Source organism: Sciurus vulgaris, assembly GCF_902686455.1.
Source record: "Sciurus vulgaris genome assembly, chromosome: 16".
In the NCBI taxonomy this organism is placed as follows: domain Eukaryota; kingdom Metazoa; phylum Chordata; class Mammalia; order Rodentia; family Sciuridae; genus Sciurus; species Sciurus vulgaris.
Window position 1 is genome coordinate 4,188,438 of NC_136477.1, and position 22,039 is coordinate 4,210,476.

At 51.9% G+C, this 22,039-nt stretch overlaps 1 protein-coding gene across 3 annotated transcripts; it reads right to left on the reverse strand.

Annotated features, from left to right (window-relative positions):
- Positions 1–72: 72 nt before the first annotated feature.
- Positions 73–21,753, reverse strand: ACER1 (alkaline ceramidase 1). 3 transcript variants are annotated; one of them, XM_079115347.1, is made up of 7 exons: positions 21,569–21,705; positions 7,570–7,704; positions 5,209–5,323; positions 4,984–5,125; positions 4,058–4,195; positions 908–1,045; positions 73–681 (listed from the first exon to the last, which is right to left on the reverse strand). In XM_079115347.1, exons 3-7 carry the CDS (start codon positions 5,285–5,287, stop codon positions 513–515), a joined length of 666 nt encoding a protein of 221 aa, XP_078971473.1. In that variant the 5' UTR covers positions 5,288–5,323; positions 7,570–7,704; positions 21,569–21,705; the 3' UTR covers positions 73–512. The 3 variants fall into 3 exon arrangements, with proteins under 3 accessions (XP_078971473.1, XP_078971472.1, XP_078971474.1); XM_079115346.1 differs by lacking the exon at positions 7,570–7,704 and having other exon boundaries at positions 21,569–21,753; XM_079115348.1 differs by lacking the exons at positions 7,570–7,704; positions 21,569–21,705 and adding an exon at positions 17,047–17,259.
- Positions 21,754–22,039: the final 286 nt, after the last annotated feature.

Below are 22,039 nucleotides of genomic sequence, written 5' to 3' on the forward strand. Positions count from 1 at the left end.
AAAGTTAAAAATAAACTGGGCTGGGGATGTGGCTCAGTGGTAAAGCACCCCCGGGTTCAATCCCCAGCACCTGAAAGTCACGTATGCTCTCTGGGATGCTCCCAAGTACCCGGGACATTGTTGTCACAAAACAGAACCAAATCACCAATGCGTTCAATATGTCAGACAGCAAGCTTCAGCCTGGGGTCATTCCAAGCAGGTGCCACATGACCCTATCATCCCAGCCTCTGGTGATCCAACCCCACCAGATCATGTGACATCTGTGGACACAGAGGAGGAAGTGAAAGAGGCCAGGGCAGGTCACGGCAGGGAGAGATGCCAGGCAGCAATCCCCCCAGGTCAGCAGACTGCTACTCAGGGCACCAGGAAGTTCACCCCCTGCCTCGGGGCAGAGAAGTGCAGGACAAGGGGCCTGGGCAAGGGGAAGGAGAGGAACCAGGAGTGTCCCTCAGGCTGGGCCAGATCCAGGCCTCTGCCCTCAGACCCAGGTGACTCCACAGGTGGCCACAGCCTCAGCAGCTCTTGTCATCGCCCTGGACTTCTACATAGGGCAGCCCCACGGGCCAAGTGTCCTGCGGCCAGTATCGGACTTTGAGGGTTTGGTCTGGCATCTCGTAGTTGGCATCCACCAAGGCCATGGTGACCATGCCATAAGGGAAGGTGACGCTGATGAGCACGTGCCTGTGGATGCAGAGAGAAGGTGCTGAGGGTACAAGGTGCTCAGTCCTGCCTCCGCCTCATGTGGCGGACTTTCCAAGGGGCCTCAGGGTCCAGTCCCCCACTCCTGAGCCCCAGGATCTGGATCTCCTCCTGCTCTGCTCCCCACCCATTTTCCCCAGGCTCCTTGTTCTAAGCTCTGGCATTGTGACTCAATTGTGGGGTCCCAGGTCCCAGGGCAAGTGCTCACCAGATGCTGTGTAGGTAGGAGAAATTAATCCGCTGCCAGAAACTGCAGAAGAAGCGGTCGCTGATCCAGCTCGTCAGGGCACAGGCCCACAAAACCACAGACACCTCGATCAGGTGTCGAAGCTCCTTATTGCTGGTCCTGGAGGGGAGGAAGGGAGGCCAGGCTGGGCTCAGAGGGCGGAGCCAAAGGCTGATGGGAAATTCCTCCATCCCAGATGAGGCTGAGGCTGGGAAGAGGAGAGGAGTAGGGGTTAAGGGTTCAAGTTGGTGTTTGCTCTACTTTGGATCTGCAATATTCCCCAAAGACCTATGTGTCAGAGGCTTGGTCCCCAGCTTGGTCCTGTTGGGAGGAGCAGAACCTCTGAGAGGCAGGGCCCAGTGGGAGGAAGTCCACTCATTGGTGGCATGCCCTTGCAGGGATCATGGGACCCTGGTCTCCTCCTCTCGTCTTTGCCTTCTGGCCATGAGGAGAGTGGCCTGTTGCCACTCCAAGTGCTCCTGCCGTGACGTGCAGACTCACCACAGACCCCAAACCAGTGGGGCCAACTGATGGTGGCTGAGACCTCCACCGCCGTGAGCCAACACGCCCTCCTCTGTAGGCCGATTCATCTCGGGTGTTTGTTCCAGGAGCAGAAAGCTGCCTAGTTTGCACATGTAGCCAATATTCGCTGAGAAGTGACAGGACACCAGGTGCAGGTGCTAACCCAGTCCTCACAACACCTTTGTACCTGAGTAATCTGAGGTACGGGTGACAATGTCAGGTCCCGCCCATGGTTACCTGGCAGGGCTGGGATCTAAACCAAGTTTGTCTGAGTGCATAATCTGTATTTTGTAAGTAGCAAGTCCTTCTATGCTTGTGTATTTGGGGTTATAAGCATGTGTCCTTGTGGGTCAGTGCATGAAGACATGTGTCTGTGTATCGTAGAAGTGTGTCTTGTGTGTGTCACAGTGAGCATGTGTCTGGGGTGGGGGTGCACTCCCTGGAGGCCATGACAAGTCAAGAGCAGAGAGCTACCCCAGGGTCCTTGTTAAAGAGAGTAACCAGGATGAATGAGATGGCAGCTCCTTTTGGTTAAAAGCTTCGACTATGTTCACTCACCTAGAACTGAGCAGCTTGAACATCAAAGTGCATTGTGAGTAAGAACTGGAGAGATCAGAATAAACCCTGCCATCTAGTTAATGGCATTGTATCAACATCGATTTCTTCCTTTTGAGTTGTACTTCAGTTGCATAAAATGTTTCCTCTGGGGGAAACTGAGGAAGGGTACATGATAATTCCATGCTATATGGACAACTTTCCGTAGATATGTTATTATTTAAAAATTTTAAAGTTTTTAAAAACAGCCTAATGTCTGCCATGCATTACAACATGTCGGAGATATAAAAACCTATGTGTTCATAATGAAAAGAAACCTGCTTCGTGGGTCTTTACTAGAGATGCCCAGGGCACCAATTCATTACTCTACAAGTTGATAGATAAAAGGAAAAACAATTATCTAGACATCTTATTCAAACTGGATTTCAAGGTTGATTTGTGACAGTCCTTCTGGATGGATGAACTCCAGGTAATGGAGGCAGAAAGGACAACAGAACGTGCAAGCCACCCTTTCACGGCCTCCAGCGAGGTCGTGGCCCCAGGTGACTTGTGTCAAGCTGCTGAAACTGGGTGGTGAAAGTTGGTGGAGAAGCGTATGATGAAGGACCTGGTGAAACTATCCGAATCCCCCAGTCAGCCCTAGCCCTCCATGGGGGACGGCCACTCACTGCAGGATCTGGGGATGGAACAGGAACCACCCAGTGTCACTGCAAAATATTCTGGCAAAAACAAAGAAAGAACGGACCTAGAGTTAACTATTAATTTGCAGGAAATACAAGATAAGAGAACACTTAAAAATGCTAGAGGAAGAGGCTGGCCAAATTCGGAACATAAATTGTGCTACAGACAAATAATTCCCTAAAAGAAAAAAATTCAGAAGCATGAAGAAAGTGGATGGAAAAAGAGTCTTAGGACATAAAGGGCACCTGAAAGACCACGGCTAGATCTTGATTTAAACACAACTGGGTGCCTCTCAGAAACTGAGGCCATGTCCACACACACTGAGTGTTAGGTGCTGTCTTGAGAAAGCACCGTTCCAACTTGGTAGGAAGTGAGTGTACCATACCTCCCATCTGTCTCTCGAGACTGCCCCTTCCCTTCTCCATCTATCTCTGTGCATCTGGGGAGGGGTGTTGGGATGCCAACCTGTGCAGACCAAATTCATAGGCTCCCTTGTCCTTGAACTTTCAGTTGAGTCAACTAATAGTTTCCAGTTGGCTAGACCAAAGTCTTCCAGATGGCTTGGCCAATGGTTTCTACTTAGATTGGCCAGTGGTTTCTACTTGGCTTGGCCAATGGTTTCTACCTGGATTAACTAAAGGCTTCCAGTTGGGTTGGCCAACGTGGAGCCCTGGCAGGGACAGGAAATCAAAGGAAAAAAGGAAGGTACTGTTAGAAGATTTACTTCTTCTAACAGGGTTGCCTCAGGCTGGCTGCAACCAGCAACTGAGTTCCTGGCAAGCACACTCTCTCCTGGGGTTGCTCCTGTGGAGATCCTGCAGTCTCTTCCTTCTTCCTCCTCTCCCATCACCCCTTGCCCCATGTCTCCGGATGGTCATGGAATCCCTCGCTTATCAGCACAGAGATTCTAAACCACTCGTGGTGATTTTCCTATACTCTGCCTTCTCTTTTGTAAATAACTTTTATTCATTTTTCCACACATGACCCCATTTGAGAACCATCTCTCTCTCCTTCTAAGACCCAGTGGGGGTTAAAAACAATAATTATCAGAGGAGTTAAATCCCGAAAAATTTAGAGATGAAATTTGGGGGAAATAATGTAACACACATCAGCAAAATGTCAGTGGTTGCTGGGGCTGGTTAATGGATGTGGAGGTCTGCGGGCTGTTCTCTCCTCTCCTAGGCGTGTTTAGGGGTTCGATGTAAAAAGGACAAACTCTGCAGTCGGACAGACTTAGGTGTGTGCCGCTTGCTGGTGGGTCATCTTGGGGAAGGAGCATGCCCTCCAGGGCCTGGAGTCAAGGAGTCAGTGCCTGGAGCACACGGGTTCTCGGGGGTGACTGGGGGGACACTAGCACCTGTGGCCTCCACTCACTTCCGGTACTCCTGGTACACGATGTACAGAATGTGTATGGCGATGCTGTTGAGGGCGTACGCGTTGACCGTGGGCTTCAGGAAGGACAGGAAGGTGCTGATCATGGTGGTGGCGATGACCAGGCAGGTGAACTGGGACCTGGAGGGAGAGGGGGGTCAGCTGCAGGCCAGTGGAGGCCCTGGAGGGTCAGGCAAGGTCATCTTGTGGTGGCCAAAGTGCATCAGGAAAGGGAAGGGCTCTGGGGAGCCCAGCTGGGCCCAGGAAGGGTCCTGAGCTTGGGCTGAGGAGAGTGACATAAAGCGTCCCAGGGAGGACCAGCCGGGCCCAGGAAGGGCTGGGTAGGGGGAAGAGAGGGTCTTGAGGATCCAGGAAAGTGTCCAGGAGCCAGTGAGTTCAACAAGGGACTCAAGAGAACCCTGGTAGGCACAGAGGAAGGCTCCATGAGCCCTGGTGAATTAAGGAGAGGTCAGATAAGAGATCTCAGGGTCCCTGGAGGGACTGTGACAGGGGTGTCTGGGGTGGTGAGAGAGAGGGGTGCTAGAAGCCTCAGGTGGGTCAACAGGATTAGGAAGGTTTGGAGGGGCCTAGGTAGGGATGGAATCAGTCAAGTCCTGGAATCCAAGAGCCCAGGTGACCGACTGAGGGGAGGGGTCCCTGGGGCCCAGGGAAGCTTAGGCACGGGGTCCTGGGACTCCCCAGGTGACTCAAACAGAGTTTGGAGAAGGTCCCAGGCTATCCAGGTGGGATCAGGGGAGGGGGTGCTGGAAGTCCAGGTAAGTGAGGCAAGTGGGGAGAACCCCAGGGGGTCCAGCCAGGGATTCCAAAAGGGCTCAGGGGCAAGATCCAGGGTGGGGGGGCAGGTGGGCTCACACAGGATCCACTGAGGGTTCAAGCCCCACCCTGTCCAGACAGACTGCCCTGCCCACCTGTTCCCCGCAAGGAAGGTGGGGAAGTAGCAGCGGGGCATCCAGATGCTGTAGCTACTGGCCAGTAGCCACAGAATGGCGATCTCATCCAGCAGCTGGCCCAGGAAGCTGAGCGTCATGTGGAAGTACATGGAGAACAGGCCTAGGGTGGCAGAGCAAGGGGAGGTGTTCAGGGGGTGACCCGTGCCCACGCCCACCTCCCCTCAGTCGCAGAGCCACACCTACCGATGACCATGAAGAGGACCAAGGTACCATAGATGCAGCGGGAGCGCTTCTGGGCATAGGGGTGCATGAGGAACATCATGAGGGGCCCAAAGACCAGGAAGGAGACATTGCTGAACTGGAACAGAGACGCAGGAGGGGGTGCGTCAGACAGGGAGGCAGGGGAGGGCCACCCCCAGTCCAAACCTGCAGTCATCAACTGATGGATCACCTGCCACCTTGCAGGCAATTCATCAGCCCAGGACTTGTCAATCATTCACCACCCCTCCAGCTAACCTTTCCCTCCCTCCCTCCTTCCCTCCCTCCCTCCCTTCCTTCCTTCCTTCCTTCCTTCCTTCCTTCCTTCCTTCCTTCCTTCCTTCCTTCTGTCATTCCTTCCTCCTCTCTCTCTCTCTCTCTCTCTCTCTGTCCTAGGGATGGAACCCAGGGCCCATGCATCCTAGGCAAAGACTCTACCACGAGCCACACACCTAGTCCTCAGCTGATGTGAACAATCCATTGTTCGTCAGTAAATCTGTTACTCCATCCATTATTCTAGGGGTTTCTTCATTCACTCAGAGTGTGGCAAAGACAATATACTGACCTTCTATATATATTCTGAGAAACTCTGTATCCACAGATTCTGTAACTATGGATTGAACCAACTTCAGAATGAAAATACTCAGGAAAAGAAAATCGCTTTTGTACTGACCATGTATGGACATTTTTCTGGTCATTTGTCCATCAATAACACAATGTAAGAATCAAACACTATTATCCTATGTAAATGTATGACTACACAAACGGTATGCCTCTACTTCATGTACAAACAGAGAAACAGTATGTATCCCATTTGTGTACAATAAAAATAAATTTAAAAAAAATAACACAAGTACTATGTCCACATCATTTACATTGTATTAGGTGTTATAAGCCATCTGGAAATGATTTCAAATCCACAGGAGGGTTGCGTAAGTTCTATGCAAATAATAGTGCCATGTAATATAAGGGACTTGAGCATCGGTGAGTTTCATTACTTATGGGCGTTCCTAAAACCAGTCCCATGGATATGAGGGACCATTGTAGGATCCCCCAGGTTTTAGCTGAGCACACAGCTACTCGATGGGAGACAACAGCTTCCACCTGCTTCACAACTCTCTGTGACCTGGCGACCCAGTCTGGCTTCTGGGATAAGGACATCAACATCTCTGCTTCCTGGTTAGTCCTTAAGAAGCCACTTAAGGCTTGCCCTGTGTGGTTCTCCCCTTCCCGTGGACTGAAATGTTGATGTGTGGTCATATGTTACCTTTGACCTCACAGAAACCAAGTAAGACGGCGCAGTGCCCTAGTGACTGCCTCCTGACAGTGTGAAGCAGAGGTGACGCTGTGCATCTTCTGAGGTTAGTTCATAAAAGGAGCTGTGGCTTCCACCTGATCCTCTTTACCTTGGAGCACCAAACTGTGGGGCCCTGGCCACCAAGCAAGAAGCTCAGCTACCCTTGAAGCCACTAATTTGAGAGACCACACAGGATAGAGATAGATGCCAAGAACATCTGCTCCAATCCCAGACGTTTGATTCTCCCCAGTTCAGTTGCAACACAATTCAATGAACCTTCAGATGATTCTGGCCACCGCCAAGCCTTCCAGCTGATGCCAAGTAGAACAGAGATAAGCTGGCTCTGTTGAGCCCAACCCAGACAATAGATGGATTCATGAGTATAATCAAAGTTGTCCTTGTTTCAGGTCATCAAATTTGAGGATAATTTGTTATACAGTATTAGCTAGCTGAGACAAAAAGGAAAGATCACGGTGGCTCAAGATAGCCAGAAAAAGCTTCCTGCCAAAAGAGGAGGAAAAAGAGGCACCAGAAAATATGGCTGCACCTGTTCAGAGCCCCAGGAGGGCATAGTTTTCTGTTTGATAAGGTTATCTGTGGCTTAATAACCCATCTCCCTGTATTTAGACAGCCACTATGTTTCAGGTCCCAGGCAAAGTTTAATGTTTCCAGAATTTTCTTCTAGTCCTCAAAACAGCATTTTAGAGAAGATTCTGATTCTCAGAATGATCTAATGGTCTAGCCCCATCACCAGACTAGCAAGTGAAAAATCCAGAATTTGAGACCAGAGCCCAAGAACGTGTGAGTTTCTTACAAGGTGGATTAGAGTTCTATTCACCAGAGCAGTGGAAACTGCTGCATAGCTTCCAACTGATGTTTGGGTGAATAAAAACTAAGTCAGAGAGGTTGGGGTTGTGGCTCAGTGGCAGAGCACTTGCCTAGCATGTGTGAGACACTGGGTTCGACCCCCAGTGCCGCATAAAAATAGATAAATAAAGGTATTGTGTTCATCTGCAACTAAAAAATAATAAGTCAGAGTAGTAACTAACAATAAGAGCTCCAAGGATGCAGCAGTTAGGACAGAGGGTGGGATCAGCAGTTCCGCCATCCACCCTCCTCACTAACCAAGCTGATTTGGTTCAGTATTAGGTGGACTTGTCATTCTGCAGAGACAAACCCCATACCTGGGGAGGAAAAAGCAATCAGAGCAAGCTGAGCTGATTCTCCCCTCCCTTCTATGAGAGCAGAATTCTTTCCCAGACTCCCTTGCAGATACACATGGCCATGTGACTGAGTTCTAGCCAATGAGATGTGAGCTGTGAGCACAATCGTGGTTCCAGGTAAAGTGAAAGCATATGACCTGTCTTTACCCACTTTCTACTGGGATGCAGGTGTGACATTGAACTTCTTGGGCCAAGCAGATGAGGGCAATGGCCTAGAGATGGCAAAGTAACTATAGGGTTATCCCTGGGTCCCAGGCACCAGGGATTTTCACACCTGTCCTGAAAGCTTATAATTAGACACAGGAGAAACAGCCGGGCGTGGCATCACATGCTTGTAATCCCGGCAACTCTCTGCAGGCTGAGGCAGGAACATCTCAAGTTCAAGACCAGCCTTAGCATCTTAGTGAGACTCTTAACAACTTGAAGAGACACTGTGTCAAGATAAAAAAAATGAAAGGAGGGGTTGTAACTCAGTAGTCGAATGCCCCTGGGTTCAATCTCTGGTACCCCCCCAAAAAGAGAGGGAGAAATATACCCATATACTCCTATCTTTATTAAACCACTATTTTATCTTTGCCACAACAATTTAACCTATATTGTATATATATATATATGCATCCCCATTTCTTTTTTATTGAATAAACTCAAATTTTGCTCAACCACCAGGAGGACATGGACTTTAGGGGGACAGATCTTAGCCCCAAGGCATGAATCATCCCTCACTGTGAAGGATTGATTAAGGAATAGATGTGTAATAAAATTCTGGCCAAAGAGTCTTGAAGGAAGGTCTGGTGGGGGACTTACGGGACAGTTCTCTTTATTAAAATCTGAACCATCAAGAGAACTTGGGCACAGTGTTGCAATGTTTAAGATGTGGCAGCTATTTTGCAACCGTGAGAAAGCAAGGTAGGAAAAAACCTCATAGTCAAGGACAGCAGTTCTCAAACTTGTGGGTCTCAAGACCCTTTTATATTTTTAAATATAAACAAAAAGCTCCAAGAGAGTTTATTTATATGAATTCCATCAATCAAGATTTGCCATATTAGAACCTGAAATCAAGAAAATTTTTAAAATACAGAACTGCGTAAGCCTACACTCCCTGGGCTACTAGAGAGGACGGTGTCATTATGCATCATGTAGCCTCTGGAATATTCCATTGGGCCTGCATAAGAGAACTGGAGCAAAAAGGCAAATGACATCTTCACAAGATCATGAAAGCAACTGTGACCTTGAGGGACCCCTAAGAAGGTCTTGGGAATGCTCCAGGTCGGGACAATGCTCTGAGAGCGACTCCTGCAGGAACAGCAGAGCAGAAAGGTGGGAAGAGCCCAGCAGTCTGAGGGGCAGACCTGTTCCAGACTCGCATTTCTATGAACACTGCGACGTTGCCAGGCGGTGGCACGCACTGCAATCCCAGCAGCATGGGAGGCGGAGACAAGAGAATCGCGAGTTCAAAGCCCGCCCCAGCAAAAGCGAGGTGCTAGGCAACTCCCTGAGACCTGGCTCTAAATAAAACACAACACAGGGCTGGGGATGTGGCTCAGAGGTCAAGTGCCCCTGAGTTCAATCCCTGGTACAAAAAAAAACCCAATATTAAGATGTTGTCCTTTCTGTTTAAGCGATTTTTAGTTGGGTATTTTGTTGAAACCAACGTTTCCCAATTAACAGGCTTTGGGACCTAACGTGGGACTGGATCCCTGCTACCTTGTTCACTAGGTAGGTGATGCCTTCAAAAGGTAACAAATACACTAACCTCCACCTCCGACCTGGGAAATACACACAATGCCACCTACCCTCCCTGCTGTTGACCCAAACATCCCAGGTGTCACTAGCTACAAGTAAAGTTAAGGTCATCAGACATTCGCAGCAGATTTTCAACAATCAATGGCTCCAGGTCCCGATCTGCTGATGCAGGACTTGGACTCCCTGCAAAATCTCCCCCAATATGTCGGAGCCCCGGCAGGCAACGCAGGAGCTCAGAACGCTTCTCCTCTGCAGCCGCCACCCGAGACCAGCCGGCTGGCTCCCTCAGTTACAGCCTTCCCTCCCAGGAGAACTCCCCCTTGTTCAGGTCTCCTCCATCGTCCACGCCCTGTAACTAGGCCTCTGCTGTTCTCGGAGTCCTGGTCTTCAGGACACTGCCTCAAAAGGTCAGAACGCGGCAGTGAGCAGGGGAATCGTCCAGCACGAGCGGGCGTCCACGGGCTGGGGCCCGGCGCCTGCTGTCCAGAGCAGGCGTCCCTCTGGGTCTGGGCTGCCCGTGGCTGTCCTTGAGCCATCATGGAACCAGCGCAAACACCACAACTGGAGGAATTAGCCTGGCTTTGTGGGGCGGCTGGTTCCCAGCCCACATCTACACCTCTCTCCTGGTTCTCTACACTGGGCCTGTGCCTTCCAACAGACAAGTCAGACACATCCCCAGGTCAGCCAGCCAGTTCACAGTGGCTACCCCAGAGCACAGAGGTGCCCTCCGCTGACAAATATCTGTGTCATGATATCCCCAGCTCTCTGGAGGAGACCCCCATCCTCCCCTGGGTCAATTAGGTTTTCTGTCTTGAGAATTTGAAATGTGAAGCTCTGGAGCTTAGGAGTCACTAACATTGAGTCACACCGTTGGCAAGAATCTCAAGAGGCCTTTTAGATGCTGTTGTGATTGTTAAGACACGGCAGCCACCCGTGACCATGAGGCATCAAGGCTCAGAGTAAAGGCAGATATCCAAGGACACTACTTGCCCTTCTTCCTGAGTCCTCCAGAGCTTCCCTGGGTCCCGGGCTTCTCAAGCCACTCCTCCTTCCTTTTCTAAGACATTCTGATATTTTTCCAATGCGCTGTCTTTGTTGCAAGTCTTTGGTTTTAATTTTTGTTTTCTTTTGTTTTTTCTTAAACTAGCATTCTGTTATTTGAATCCAACAGTCATCATCACCAAGCTTTAGCTTGGGTTCTTTGGTAGCAAACAACAGAAAATGACTGTGAGAACTCACATTACAAATATAAACATACAGTCATTAAATATTGACCTACATGGCAAGGATGTACTGAATGTTACATGTGAACGTTTATGAAATATACATATGTATACGCATGGAGATGCTCAGGTTATTTTTCAACTTTACCATGGTGCCAACGTGACCTGCATTCAGTGGCAAACATACTTCACATTTTGAATTCTAATCTTTTCCCGAGCTAGCGACATGCAGTCTGACATGCTCTTGATGACCGTGGCAGCCGAAGGTCCCAGTTCCCAGCCAGACCCTGCGCCTCAGCTTCCAGGTTTGACCGGCCAGGTGTATTAAATGGGTTTTCCACTTCTGGTATTTTCAGCCCACCACAGGTTGGTCAGGGTGTGAGCCAATCATAGGTCAGGAGGAGTCTGCTGATTTCACTCACTCAATCATTCACTCACTCACTCACTCATCCACTCACTCACTCATTCACTCATTCACTCACTCATTCATTCACTCACTCACTCATCCACTCACTCACTCACTCAATCAATCATTCACTCACTTACTCACTCATCCACTCACTCACTCATTCACTCACTCACTCACTCACTCAATCAATCATTCACTCACTCACTCACTCATCCACTCACTCACTCACTCACTCATTCACTCATTCACTCACTCACTCACTCACTCACTCATTCACTCATTCACTCACTCACTCATTCACTCACTCATTCATTCACTCACTCATTCATTCACTCACTCACTCACTCATTCACTCATTCACTCACTCATTCATTCACTCACTCACTCACTCACTCATTCACTCATTCACTCACTCATTCATTCACTCACTCACTCATTCACTCATTCACTCACTCATTCACTCACTCATTCACTCACTCACTCACTCACTCACTCATTCATTCATTCACTCACTCATTCATTCACTCACTCACTCACTCATTCACTCATTCAATCACTCATTCACTCACTCACTCATTCACTCACTCATTCACTCACTCACTCACTCATTCGCTCACACTCACTGACTCATTCATTCACACACTCACTCACTCACTCACTCATTCACTCATTCACTCATTCACTCATTCACTCACTCACTCATTCACTCACTCATCCACTCACTCACTCATTCACTCATTCACTCACTCACTCATTCACTCATTCACTCACTCACTCATTCACTCATTCACTCACTCACTCACTCACTCATTCACTCACTCATTCACTCACTCACTCACTCACTCACTCACTCACTCATTCGTTCACTTCCTCATTCCAGGGCTGCTCACTCAAGGGAATTGCTGAATACAAAGCAGACACAAGAGCTGCTCTGAGCGTCTGCGGGTGCTCGGGACGAGAACCATGCTGGCTCCTAGGTCCACGTCCAGGTCTGAGGTGCAAATTCCAGGCTGAATCCTGGACCGCATCCCACCCATGGCCAGAGCAAGAGGAGCACTTTGAGTACACAGGCACCAAGATCATTACCAGCAGGCGAGGGGCAGCTGGTTGTTGAAAGAAAAGTGGGGTGACAGAACACACCTTGGTTTGAATGTGGATTGTCCCACCTGGAACTCTTGAATTTTTGTTTTGTTTTGTTTTTGGCACTGGGGATCCAACCCAGGGTTGCTCTACCACTGAGCCACATCCCCAGCCCTTTCTATTTTTTATTTTGAGACAAGGTCTCACTAAGTTGCTGAGGCTGGACTTGGAACTTGCCATCCTCCTGCCTCTGCCTCCAGAGTAGCGGGGGTGACAGGTATGCCCCACTGCCCCCCCCATGGGACTCTGTGCCCACTATGGAATACCTGGAGGGCATGAGCTCTCTGTCTGCCATGGGACTAATGGGTAGGGGTCATGGGACTTATGGGTAGGGGTCTGCCAGAAAGGGGGACAATGCTTGCTGCTGTCCCTTGATCTTGGACCAGATCTATGAGCCCAAATAAACCTCTTTTCTTCTGAAATTCCCCAGTGTGTGGCACTGTGTTATTAGCAACAGAAACAGACTAAGGCCGTACCGAATGGAGAAAACCCATCAGACACTAGGACATTTTGGCCTGCATTCGCTGTGCGGACACGGCGCTGGGGATGGAGCCCTGGGCCCTGCACACAGGCACGGGCCCACTGCAGAGCCACCCCCAGCTTCTGGCCCGCAAGCCTCCTCCTCAGGGGTCCAGCTCCATCGGTGCCAATGCACACGCATTCCTGACGAACCCAGCGCCCCCTCTGCCTCCAGCCAACCCCAGCCACGGGGACGTCAGTCGACTCACGCCAGAGATGTTCAGCAGACCAGTCCCAAACCCCAGTACCGCTATTAAAACACAAGGCACAGCAGCACTATGAAAACACACCCATGGATCCCAAGCAAAGTGCAGGATTTAAAGCTGCCCAGTAAACTCCCGCCTGGCTCACTGCAGCTTCGTAACCCGGGCTGAGGGCATCTCCCCCAGCCCCTGCCCCCGGGACTTTGCACATGCTGATTGCACTGCCCAGGACGCTCATTCCTGGCCATCATTCTGCCAGGACCACGACTGCTGGACACTTCCTCCTCAGTGGGGTCTTCCTGATCCACTTCCTTCCTGCTTCCTGTCCTCTGGAGCGCTCCCGTTCCCCTGCTCTGGGAGGCTGTCTTCCCTACTCCGCCTTGTACTCAGGCACTGGAACGTACAGGGTGCTCAATGAACGGTGCCTGTTGACCAGCTATCTTCAGAGGGTCACTCAAGCACGTGCATGAAAACATGTTTGCAGCTGGGTGTGGTGGCACATGCCTGTCATCCCAGGAACTTGGGAGGCTGAGGCAGGAGGAGTACACGTTTGATCACGGGGAACAGCCTGGGAGACGCAGTGAGACTCTATCTCAAAATGAAAAATAAAAGGGGCTGGGTTGGAGCTCGGCGGGGAGCGCTTGCCCAGCCCGCGTGAGGTCCCAGTTCGATTCCCAGCACAGGGAAGAAACTGCAGAGGGCCCTGCATGTGGAAAGTTCTGGATAAGAGGCCCCTAACTGCTACTTTCTCATCTGTGACCACACCGCACGACAGAGATTGTTTCCTATCTTCACGCCAACCCTGCAAGTCCCGCTTTCCAGTTTTCCTTTGGCAATGAGGAATTGTCCCCGGCAGGTAAAATGACTTCTCTGAGGTCACGCAGCACCTGTTTTTAGTCCCTGTGAGGACTGGGCAGGTGGTGATGAGCGGAAGGGGCTCCCCTGTCGCAGGCTGGGTGACCTAATGCCTCTGGGTCTGTCTTGCATCAGTGAAAGGGGAGGGACTAGGGGCACGCCCGCTGCGGATGTGGCACTGCCACCATGGACCACAGGGGCGTGGGGGGTGGGGATGGGAGGGCCCAGCTGGCTCCAGGGTCTCTGATAACATCAGCGATGCCTCATGCCGGGGTCCCCCTCCCTGCCTCCAGGGCTGGCCCCCACATTTCCCATTACTTCACCCCACCCAGGTCGGGTGAGGCTGGAGCTGGCTCAGTGTAGGATCCTGTCCAAAGCCAGCCCAGCCCTGAGCAGCAGGACGTGCTGGTCTCCCTGGGCACCCCCCAGGGCACATCCCCTCCTCCTTCATTCATTCCACGACCATTCCTTGAACCCCCACCAGGAGCTCAAGGATCTTACCAGTGCCCTAAACAACATCCCTACCTCTGTGGGGTATGTCCAGTGCCAAGATCTCCAAGAGGAGGTTGGAGAACTAAGTACCTTGGGCTGGGGAGCACACCCACATCTAGGAGCTCGGGAAACTGCTGTAGAAAACAGGGCTTGTGCCAGGCGCAGTGGTGCAAATCCATGATCCTGGGGACTGGGGAGGCCGAGGCAGGAGGATCAGGAGTTTGAGGCCAGCCTCAGCAACTTAGAGAGACCCTGTCTCAAAATAAAAAATAAAAGGGCTGGGGGTGTGGCTCAGTGGTCGAGTACCCTGGGTTCAGTCCCCAGGAAAGGGAGGAAGCAGGCAGGGCAGGAACACTCATAACCATGCCTGGGAGCCCCACACCGACGTGCAGACAGCGCAGGGCTCTGGGATCATCGTGTGCCCTTGTATCACTAGAACCTGGGAGTGGAAAATCAAGGTGGCAAGGCAGGAAGGAGGGTGGGAGGTGAGGAGGACTGAGAGGGAGAGAGGCAGGAAGGGGTGGGGGGGAGGAATTCATCGCCCCCTCGGAAGGACTTGGTTTAGGGGCCCTTTCCCTCCCACAGTCCACACCCCAGCACCCTCCTCTCAGGCCACTATTTCATTTCTGGGTTTGTTTGTTTGTTTTTTATACCAAGGATTGAACTCAGGTCACTTAGCCACTGAGCCGCATCTCCAGCCCTATTCTGTATTTTAGAGACAGAGTCGCAATGATTGCTTGGTGCCTCGCTTTTGCTGAGGCTGGCTTGAGATCCTCCTGCCTCAGCCTCCTGAGCTGCTGGGATTACAGACGTGGCTACCATTTCCGGCTCACTTCTGTTTTTCACTAACTAATTTCTTGACTTATTTATTGTCTCTGCCCTCCCCCACTGGACTGGGGCTTCCCTGAGGACAGGGAACACCTGTTTTATCCCTGACTGTGTCCCTGACAATTATCACGCAACACACCCAGCAGAGCGCTGGAAGTAGGCTGAATCCATCCGCGCTGTGTCGCTTGCAAACACCTCGCTCCACCCCCTCATCGCTGAGGTCCAACCCCACCACCCACGCCTGGCCTGTTACCTTCAAGGACAGTCACCTGCGTCCATTGAACACCTGCCCACTAGCACTGGTCCTGGGCAGGGTGAACAGAACCGGCGCCAGCCACAGCACAAGGCTGACTCGGGAAAGCCAGATGCCGCCATTGTTGCTAAGCACTGGGAACCAGGGCCCCTGAGCACGTGGGTAAGTGAGGGGCTCTGGGACCAGGTTCTTTGGCATGCTGTGTGACCCTGGGGAAGGAGCTTGCCCTTTCTGAGTCTTTATTATCTGTTCGGGGACATGAGGGTAACTACTGCATAGGATTTTTTACGAGGATTATATGAAGTGCTAGGTATTAAATAAAATTAATAAGTGTCAAATCAATAAGTACCACTTCTGCATTTCTGTGCTAGTTTAGATTCTGATGATAATAGTTTCAATACATTTAATGCTTAGAAGTCTCAGAAGCTATGAGGTTCTGTTATATCTCTATTTTTAAAAAGAGATCTACATCATGTACTATAAAATCAACCTTTAAAGAAATCAATTCAGTGGTTTCCAGCATACTTCAAGGTTTTATAACCCCCACCTCTACCTAATTCCAGAACGTTTTTCTTACCCCCAAGAGGAGCTTGCCCCTCAGCCCTCCCAGCCCTGCACGCTCAGATCCACGCCTGTCCCTGGACTCTACGTCCTCGACGGCTCCCGTTACTGGGTCACACTGTGGCCTGTGTCTGGCTCTCACTGAGCACGAGGTCCTTGGGTCCATCAGCGCTCGCTCCTGCTGGTGGCCGAGGGATCTCCAGCTGTGTGTGCCTGGTCCAGCCCCTGCATGGCCTGTGAGCTGACACCTGACACCTACCCTGAGGGTGCTTGCTGAACGCAGTGCGTGGTGGCCTTCCCCAGCACATCAGCCCCTCTGCCTCTTCAGAGCCCAGGACGGCGCCTGGCACGGGCCCTGAGCTCAGTCATCCTTGTGGGAACAGAATGGAGAGGTCGCTGTCCCTCGGGGGCCCCCTGCCCGGTGGGCAGCATGGGATCGTCCACAGGAGAGAGGTCCCGGGGGAACATCAAGTCCGCACCGGGTTGCATCGAGTGTGGCCATACTCTACTCGTCATGTCTTCCCTGCCTGAGGACGAGGACTGCGCCCCCCCAGAGGCCCCGGGTCCTCACTTGCTGGTCAGTGGGGAGGAAGGCAGAAGAGGGAGGTGCCGCCAGATCGCTCGTGTGCTTGTGTTAGGGTCTGCCCGGCGCACATAACCAGAGGCCCAGAGAGGGGTGACTGTCCCCTGGGCCACACAGCACTCACAGAAGAGCTGGGACCCGCAACACTGCAGAGGCTCAGGGAGGAGGCGGACAGCCAGCACCCCTTCCCACTGTCCCTGCTCTGGTCTCTCTTCAGTGTCCCGGTCTCCTGCTCTTTCTTGCCTCCTGCCTTTCCCCAGATAGGTAGGCCGCCCCTTTGTTCTTTAAGGGGGTGAAAGAGAGTCTTCTGAAGAGGAGGAGATGCAGACCCCAAAGCAGCAGCCTCCGGGAGCCGGGGGCCTTGAACCTTCCACCCGCACCACTCGGAAATCCAAACTCTCCCAAGCGCTCGGCAGCCCAGGAGGAGGCCGGCAGGCCAAGAGGGACAGGTGCTAACTGGAGCGACCCCACCCTGACTTCTGCCCTGCCCTCACCTGCTCAAGACAGCACTTGCCTTGACCTCTGCTCCTGTCGGGTGACCCTCTTGGCAGTCCTGGCCCACAGCTGACGACCAGTCAAGCTGAGACCGCGACTCTCAGCTGCTGGAAGCTGTTGGTGACTCCCGAGGGCGCTGATGGACTCCTCCTCAGCCTGCCTTGCTGATTTGGCCCAGAAACCTCCCCAGTCCTTCCTCTCACTCTTCAGTCCCTCCGTGTCCGGCAGCCTGCGCTCTGGCTTCAAACCACCTGCTATTTTCTAACAGGATGTGCTTTCTTGCCTCGGGGCCTTTGCCTCTGTCATGCCCCTTGCCCAGCAGCCTGAGAGAACATTCGCTGCAGTCCTGAGACTTGGTGCGCCCTGCACCCTCGACCTCTCCTCCCCATTTGGCAAGCGGAAGCCTGGTGCCCCACCCTCACGGCTCCCACCCCCAGCTTCTGCTGGTTCCTCCAGCTGCCTGAAGCTCACCATGGGGTACAGGAACACGCTTCTGATTCTGGACACACCCCTTGCTCACGGCCTGAGCATGCTGAGCCTCTCTGGAACCTAAGGATCACCCAGCTCTCCTTGGTGTGTAGCATTTTGTTGAAAGAATGAGCTTGCCAGTGAACACAAGATGAATTTCTAGCACTCCAACATGGCAGTTAAGATAGGTTTGTTGGAGCCAGGTGCGGTGGCCCATGCCTGTCATCCCAGCAACTCAGGAGGCTGAGGCAGGAGGATCAATAGTTTGAGGCCAGCCTCAGCAAGTTAAAGGCCCTGAGCAACTTAGTGAGACCCTGTCTCAAAAAATAAAAAGGGCCGGGATGTGGCTCAGTGGTTAAATGCCCCTGGTTCAATCCCTGGTACCAAATAAAACGTTTGTCGGCGGTGGGGTTTAGATCCGTGGCGGAGCCTTGCCGAGCTGCAGGACTCCTCACGAAGTGCTGGTCCTCCTTTCTCCTCACATTCCAGCCACAGAAACAACTTTCTCCCTTCCCAATCTGACCAGCTCCTCTTTGACTTCCAGAATTTCGTACATCCTTTCCGCCTCTTCTGGTCTCCACTTCCAGACTCTACCGCGCTCAGGGAACTCCTAGGTGCCCTTCCTCACGAAGCGTGGGACACCTGGGTCGAGTCCTTTGCCCTTCCCTTCTACAACCTTGACCGAGCGGCTGGGCTCTGCCTCCTGCCCTCACCCAGCTCTCTGCAAGCAGAGAAAGAGTCCTCTTTGGAGTGACAGTCTCAACGTGAATCATGATTCATAAGCAGGTCATGATGAGATCAATGTGAACAGGTCTTAAACGTTTTCTGCTGCCTACTTTGACCTTCGTTGACATTCCTAGATCAAGGGCTCTTAAATAGCTGCACAGAATTTCGCCGAAGTGTATTCAGCCCCACAGACAGGCAGCGGGCTGCAGCTTCCATTTTATTTATTCATCTATTTATCACGATTCCAAATGACTCAGGGATGACTTTGTATACAAGTCTTGTCTTTTGGGTTGATTTCTTTGATACCGATTCCCGGAGGCGTAATGACTCGTTTGGAACCAGGTCGTCATTTGTAAATGGATATTTGTGTCCCTAGATGCAAATCATCAGGATACACACAGGAGATGGCAGAAAGAAGATGTGTCACATCCACTAGGAAGAAACTGTTTACTTTATTCTATGTTAATCTATTTTATTGTTTTGAATAGGGTCTCACTTTGTTGCCCAGGCCGGCCTTGAACTCCTGGGCTCAAGTGATCCTCCTGCCTTAGCCTTCTGAGTAGCTGGTATAACAGACAAAAGTCACCACGCCTAGGTTAAACTCTTCATTTTTTTAAGCTACTGAATTTTTATCTCTTTATTTTGTGTATTTAATGTTATGCAGTGCTGAGGATTAAACCCAGTGCCTCACACGTGCTAGGCTAGAGCTCTACCACTGAGCTACACCCCTAGCTCCCTGAAACTCACAATTTTTTTTATTTTCCTGTACCAGGGCTTGAGCCCAGGGGCTTAACCACTGAGCCACATCCCTAGTCCTTTTTTTATATTTTATTTAGAGACAGGGTCTTGCTGAGTTGCTTAGTGCCTCTCTAAGTCGCTGAGGCTGGCTTTGAACTCGAGATCCCCCTGCCTCAGCTACCTGAGCTGCTGGGATTACAGGCGTGCACCACTGAGCCCGGCTTTAATTCACTTTTAATCCCTAATTCAGAGCAAAGAATTCGATCCCCTTCCTGTTCTCCATTTGAGCGGGTTTTGTACGTGTGAGTGTATCAGAGGTGGGCAGACCACGCCCCTGAGCCTAATTCAGCCCAAGCCATGTATCATATGCTTGGCAAGCTAAGAGGTAACGTGAAAGGCGAAGATCATTTGGCAAGGTGTGAAAGTGATAGGAAATCCGTGTTGCAGCATCCATAAATAAAGTTTTCTTGGAACACTGCCACATTCAGTGACTTACAGATCTCCCAGGAGGCTTCCAAGCCATCAGCAGAGCTGAAGAGTTGAGACACAGAACATGTATCTCATATAGTCAAAAGTATTTACTAGCTGGGTCTGTGCAGAACAAGTCTGACAGTCCACCCCACCCCCGAACGATATAATTATCACTCAGCAGTGCTTTAGAGGAGAAAACCTTGGGGAAACTCTGTGTGTGTGTGTGTGTGTGTGTGTGTGTGTGTGTGTGTGTGTGCTGGGGAAGGAGCCCAGAGCCTCATGCATGCTATAAGCACATGCACTACCACTGAGCTGCACCCCAGCTCCTTTTATGTTGAGTCCTGGCTAGGTTGCGGAGACTGGCCTCAAGCTTGTGATCCTCCTGCCTCAGCCTCCAGAGTCACTGGGTGACGCACAGGCACCACTGTGCCCACTGAGGAACCTTTTCTAACCTATCTGGGATTCCACTTCTCAACCCCTAGTTTGATCTTTCAGTATAAAAAACAGGGTTAATCCCGGCAGATAGTCTCCTCCTCCAGGAAGCCTTTCTTGACCCCCCCAAGGAGGCTCCCTGACCACCTTCCTAGCAGCCTCTGTGCCCCACATCACAGCCTTTTCCACAGAGGAGAAAAGATCCAAGCACACTCGAAGCAGGGAAAGGAGGAGGTCTGCGACTGGAGGTGCAGGTCCCAGATAAGACACTGGGCCATCTCTTTCCTAATCTCCGCCCTGACTTTAGAAAGCTTGAGGCCGCCTGCAGCCTCCCAGGGTGTCCACAGGGGCAGGCTAATGGAGGATCCTGTGTGAGAGGGCAGCGCTGGACCCTCCCCGACCCTGTCAGCACCCTCTCCAGGCCTTCTGCAGGGACCCTGTGGAGACAGGCCCAACAGAGAACATTCTGGGCCACAGGGGCTCCCGGGAAACACAGAGAGAAGAGTCCCAGAACCCCCACCCCTCTTCCCAGCCTCTGATGAGCAGCACATTCATCCCCTTCCCAGAATATAGATGGGACAACCGAGGACCAGAAAGGGCATCTCCAGCCGGGGAGGAGCAAGCTCCAGGGAGATCAGGGGGAGCCACTGGGTCTCACATTCCCAGCTCCTGGAAGCCACTTGTTCAAAGCTATCATGGCCAGAGCAAGCCCGGGCATCCTAGAATTGAGCTCCCCACATTTTTGAGTTCCCAAAAAAGTTTCCTAGAGTCGTCAAGTTCAAGTTCACCCTGGTGGTAAGTGCCAGGTGACCCTAAGCATGTCTTCCGACCTCTGAATACCAGCTTCCCCAGGTAGAAGATGGGAGGGTGTCCTGTGTCATCGCGAAGATTCAAGAAGGCTCTTCAGGTAAAACGCTCAGTACATCGCCTGGCACACGGCAGGTGCCCGGGGAAGTGCCCAGAGAAGGCACATCTACCTGCAGACTGTGCAGGGCGCAGAGCTGAGTCCCGCCGTGAGAGCCTGCCTCCCTGGGCACTGCAGTCCTGCTCAGGAAGAGCTCCGCTGCAGGTGTCTTTCTATGATGCCACATCTCTCAAGCTTTGGTTCAATGCCATGTCACGTACCCACCTGATTTTTAAGCACTTCCAGTGTGGTGTTGTAGCAGACCTCGGGAGATGACTGACCATCTCACTGTGCCCAGAACCAAGGAATTTGGGGAGGTGAAACTTTCAGTGCTAAAACTAGGATAGTCCCAGGAAAACAAATGATTTGCACTGGGCTGGAGGAGCCTCGAGAACAAGCCAGACACAGTCACCTCCTCCACAAAGCCTTCCCTGATCCACCCTTACTGACTCGGAGGCCTCCTCTGGGTATCCTCACAGCTGCCTGCGCACCTCCCATTACAGCACCATCACCCGGGTTGCAAACGTCTGCATAGCTGTGTTCCCCGCTCAGAGCAGCAGCCTGCTCCTTCCTGGCCCTGCTGCATTTCCTACTATGGGGGGCGATGCCAAATAAAGACAAAATAAATGAATGAAAGCTGACACTCCTTGTCTAACCGATGAGAAGACGGAGCCACACACAGGCTGGCTGCGGATTCCCCAGCGAGGATGCAGAGAAGCCGGTTCTCGAACTCGCTCCTGGTGCGACCCCTGCCCCCAGCCCGCGGGCGCTGCCCGCCTCACCGTGTTGTAGAACTCGGCCACCAGCGGCGAGTGCTGGAAGTTGCTCTCGCACCAGTCCACCTCGGAGCTCTGGTACGCGAAGATGCTGGGCATCCTCACGGCACCTGCCACCTGCTCACTGTGCCCGGGAAAGACAGGCAGGCAGAGCAAGTGAGCCCAGGAGGGCCCGGCCCAGCTGAGGTGGGAGAGGACAGCTTGGTGCCCCGCGGCAGGCCAAGAGGAAAAACCTGCTGGGCAGCTCCCTGGTTGCGCCAGGGCAGCCTGGCTGATGCTACGCAGTGGCGGTGGTGGCCTTGGGCACCAACCACGGAGCTGGCACTGCTCAGGTGGGGCGCGGGTGAGCAGGGAGGAGGCCTCCCATTCCGACTCCCAAGTTGGGAGCCATGGACTGATCTAGAATGGTAATAAGGGAACAGAGTCCTCCATGGTAAGAGTACCATGCTCTCCGTTTCACAGATGAGCAAACTGAGG

Bases quoted from the DNA above. Each gene is read 5' to 3' on its own strand.
- ACER1 (XM_079115346.1), bottom strand. From the start codon at position 21,661: ATGCCCAGCATCTTCGCGTACCAGAGCTCCGAGGTGGACTGGTGCGAG. The intron at 4,196-4,983 runs GTGGGCAGGGCA...CTCTCCCTCCAG, and splicing joins ACCTTCCTTGCGGGGAACAG to GTCCCAGTTCACCTGCCTGG. The intron at 682-907 runs GTGAGCACTTGC...CTGCATCCACAG, and splicing joins TCCTACCTACACAGCATCTG to GCACGTGCTCATCAGCGTCA.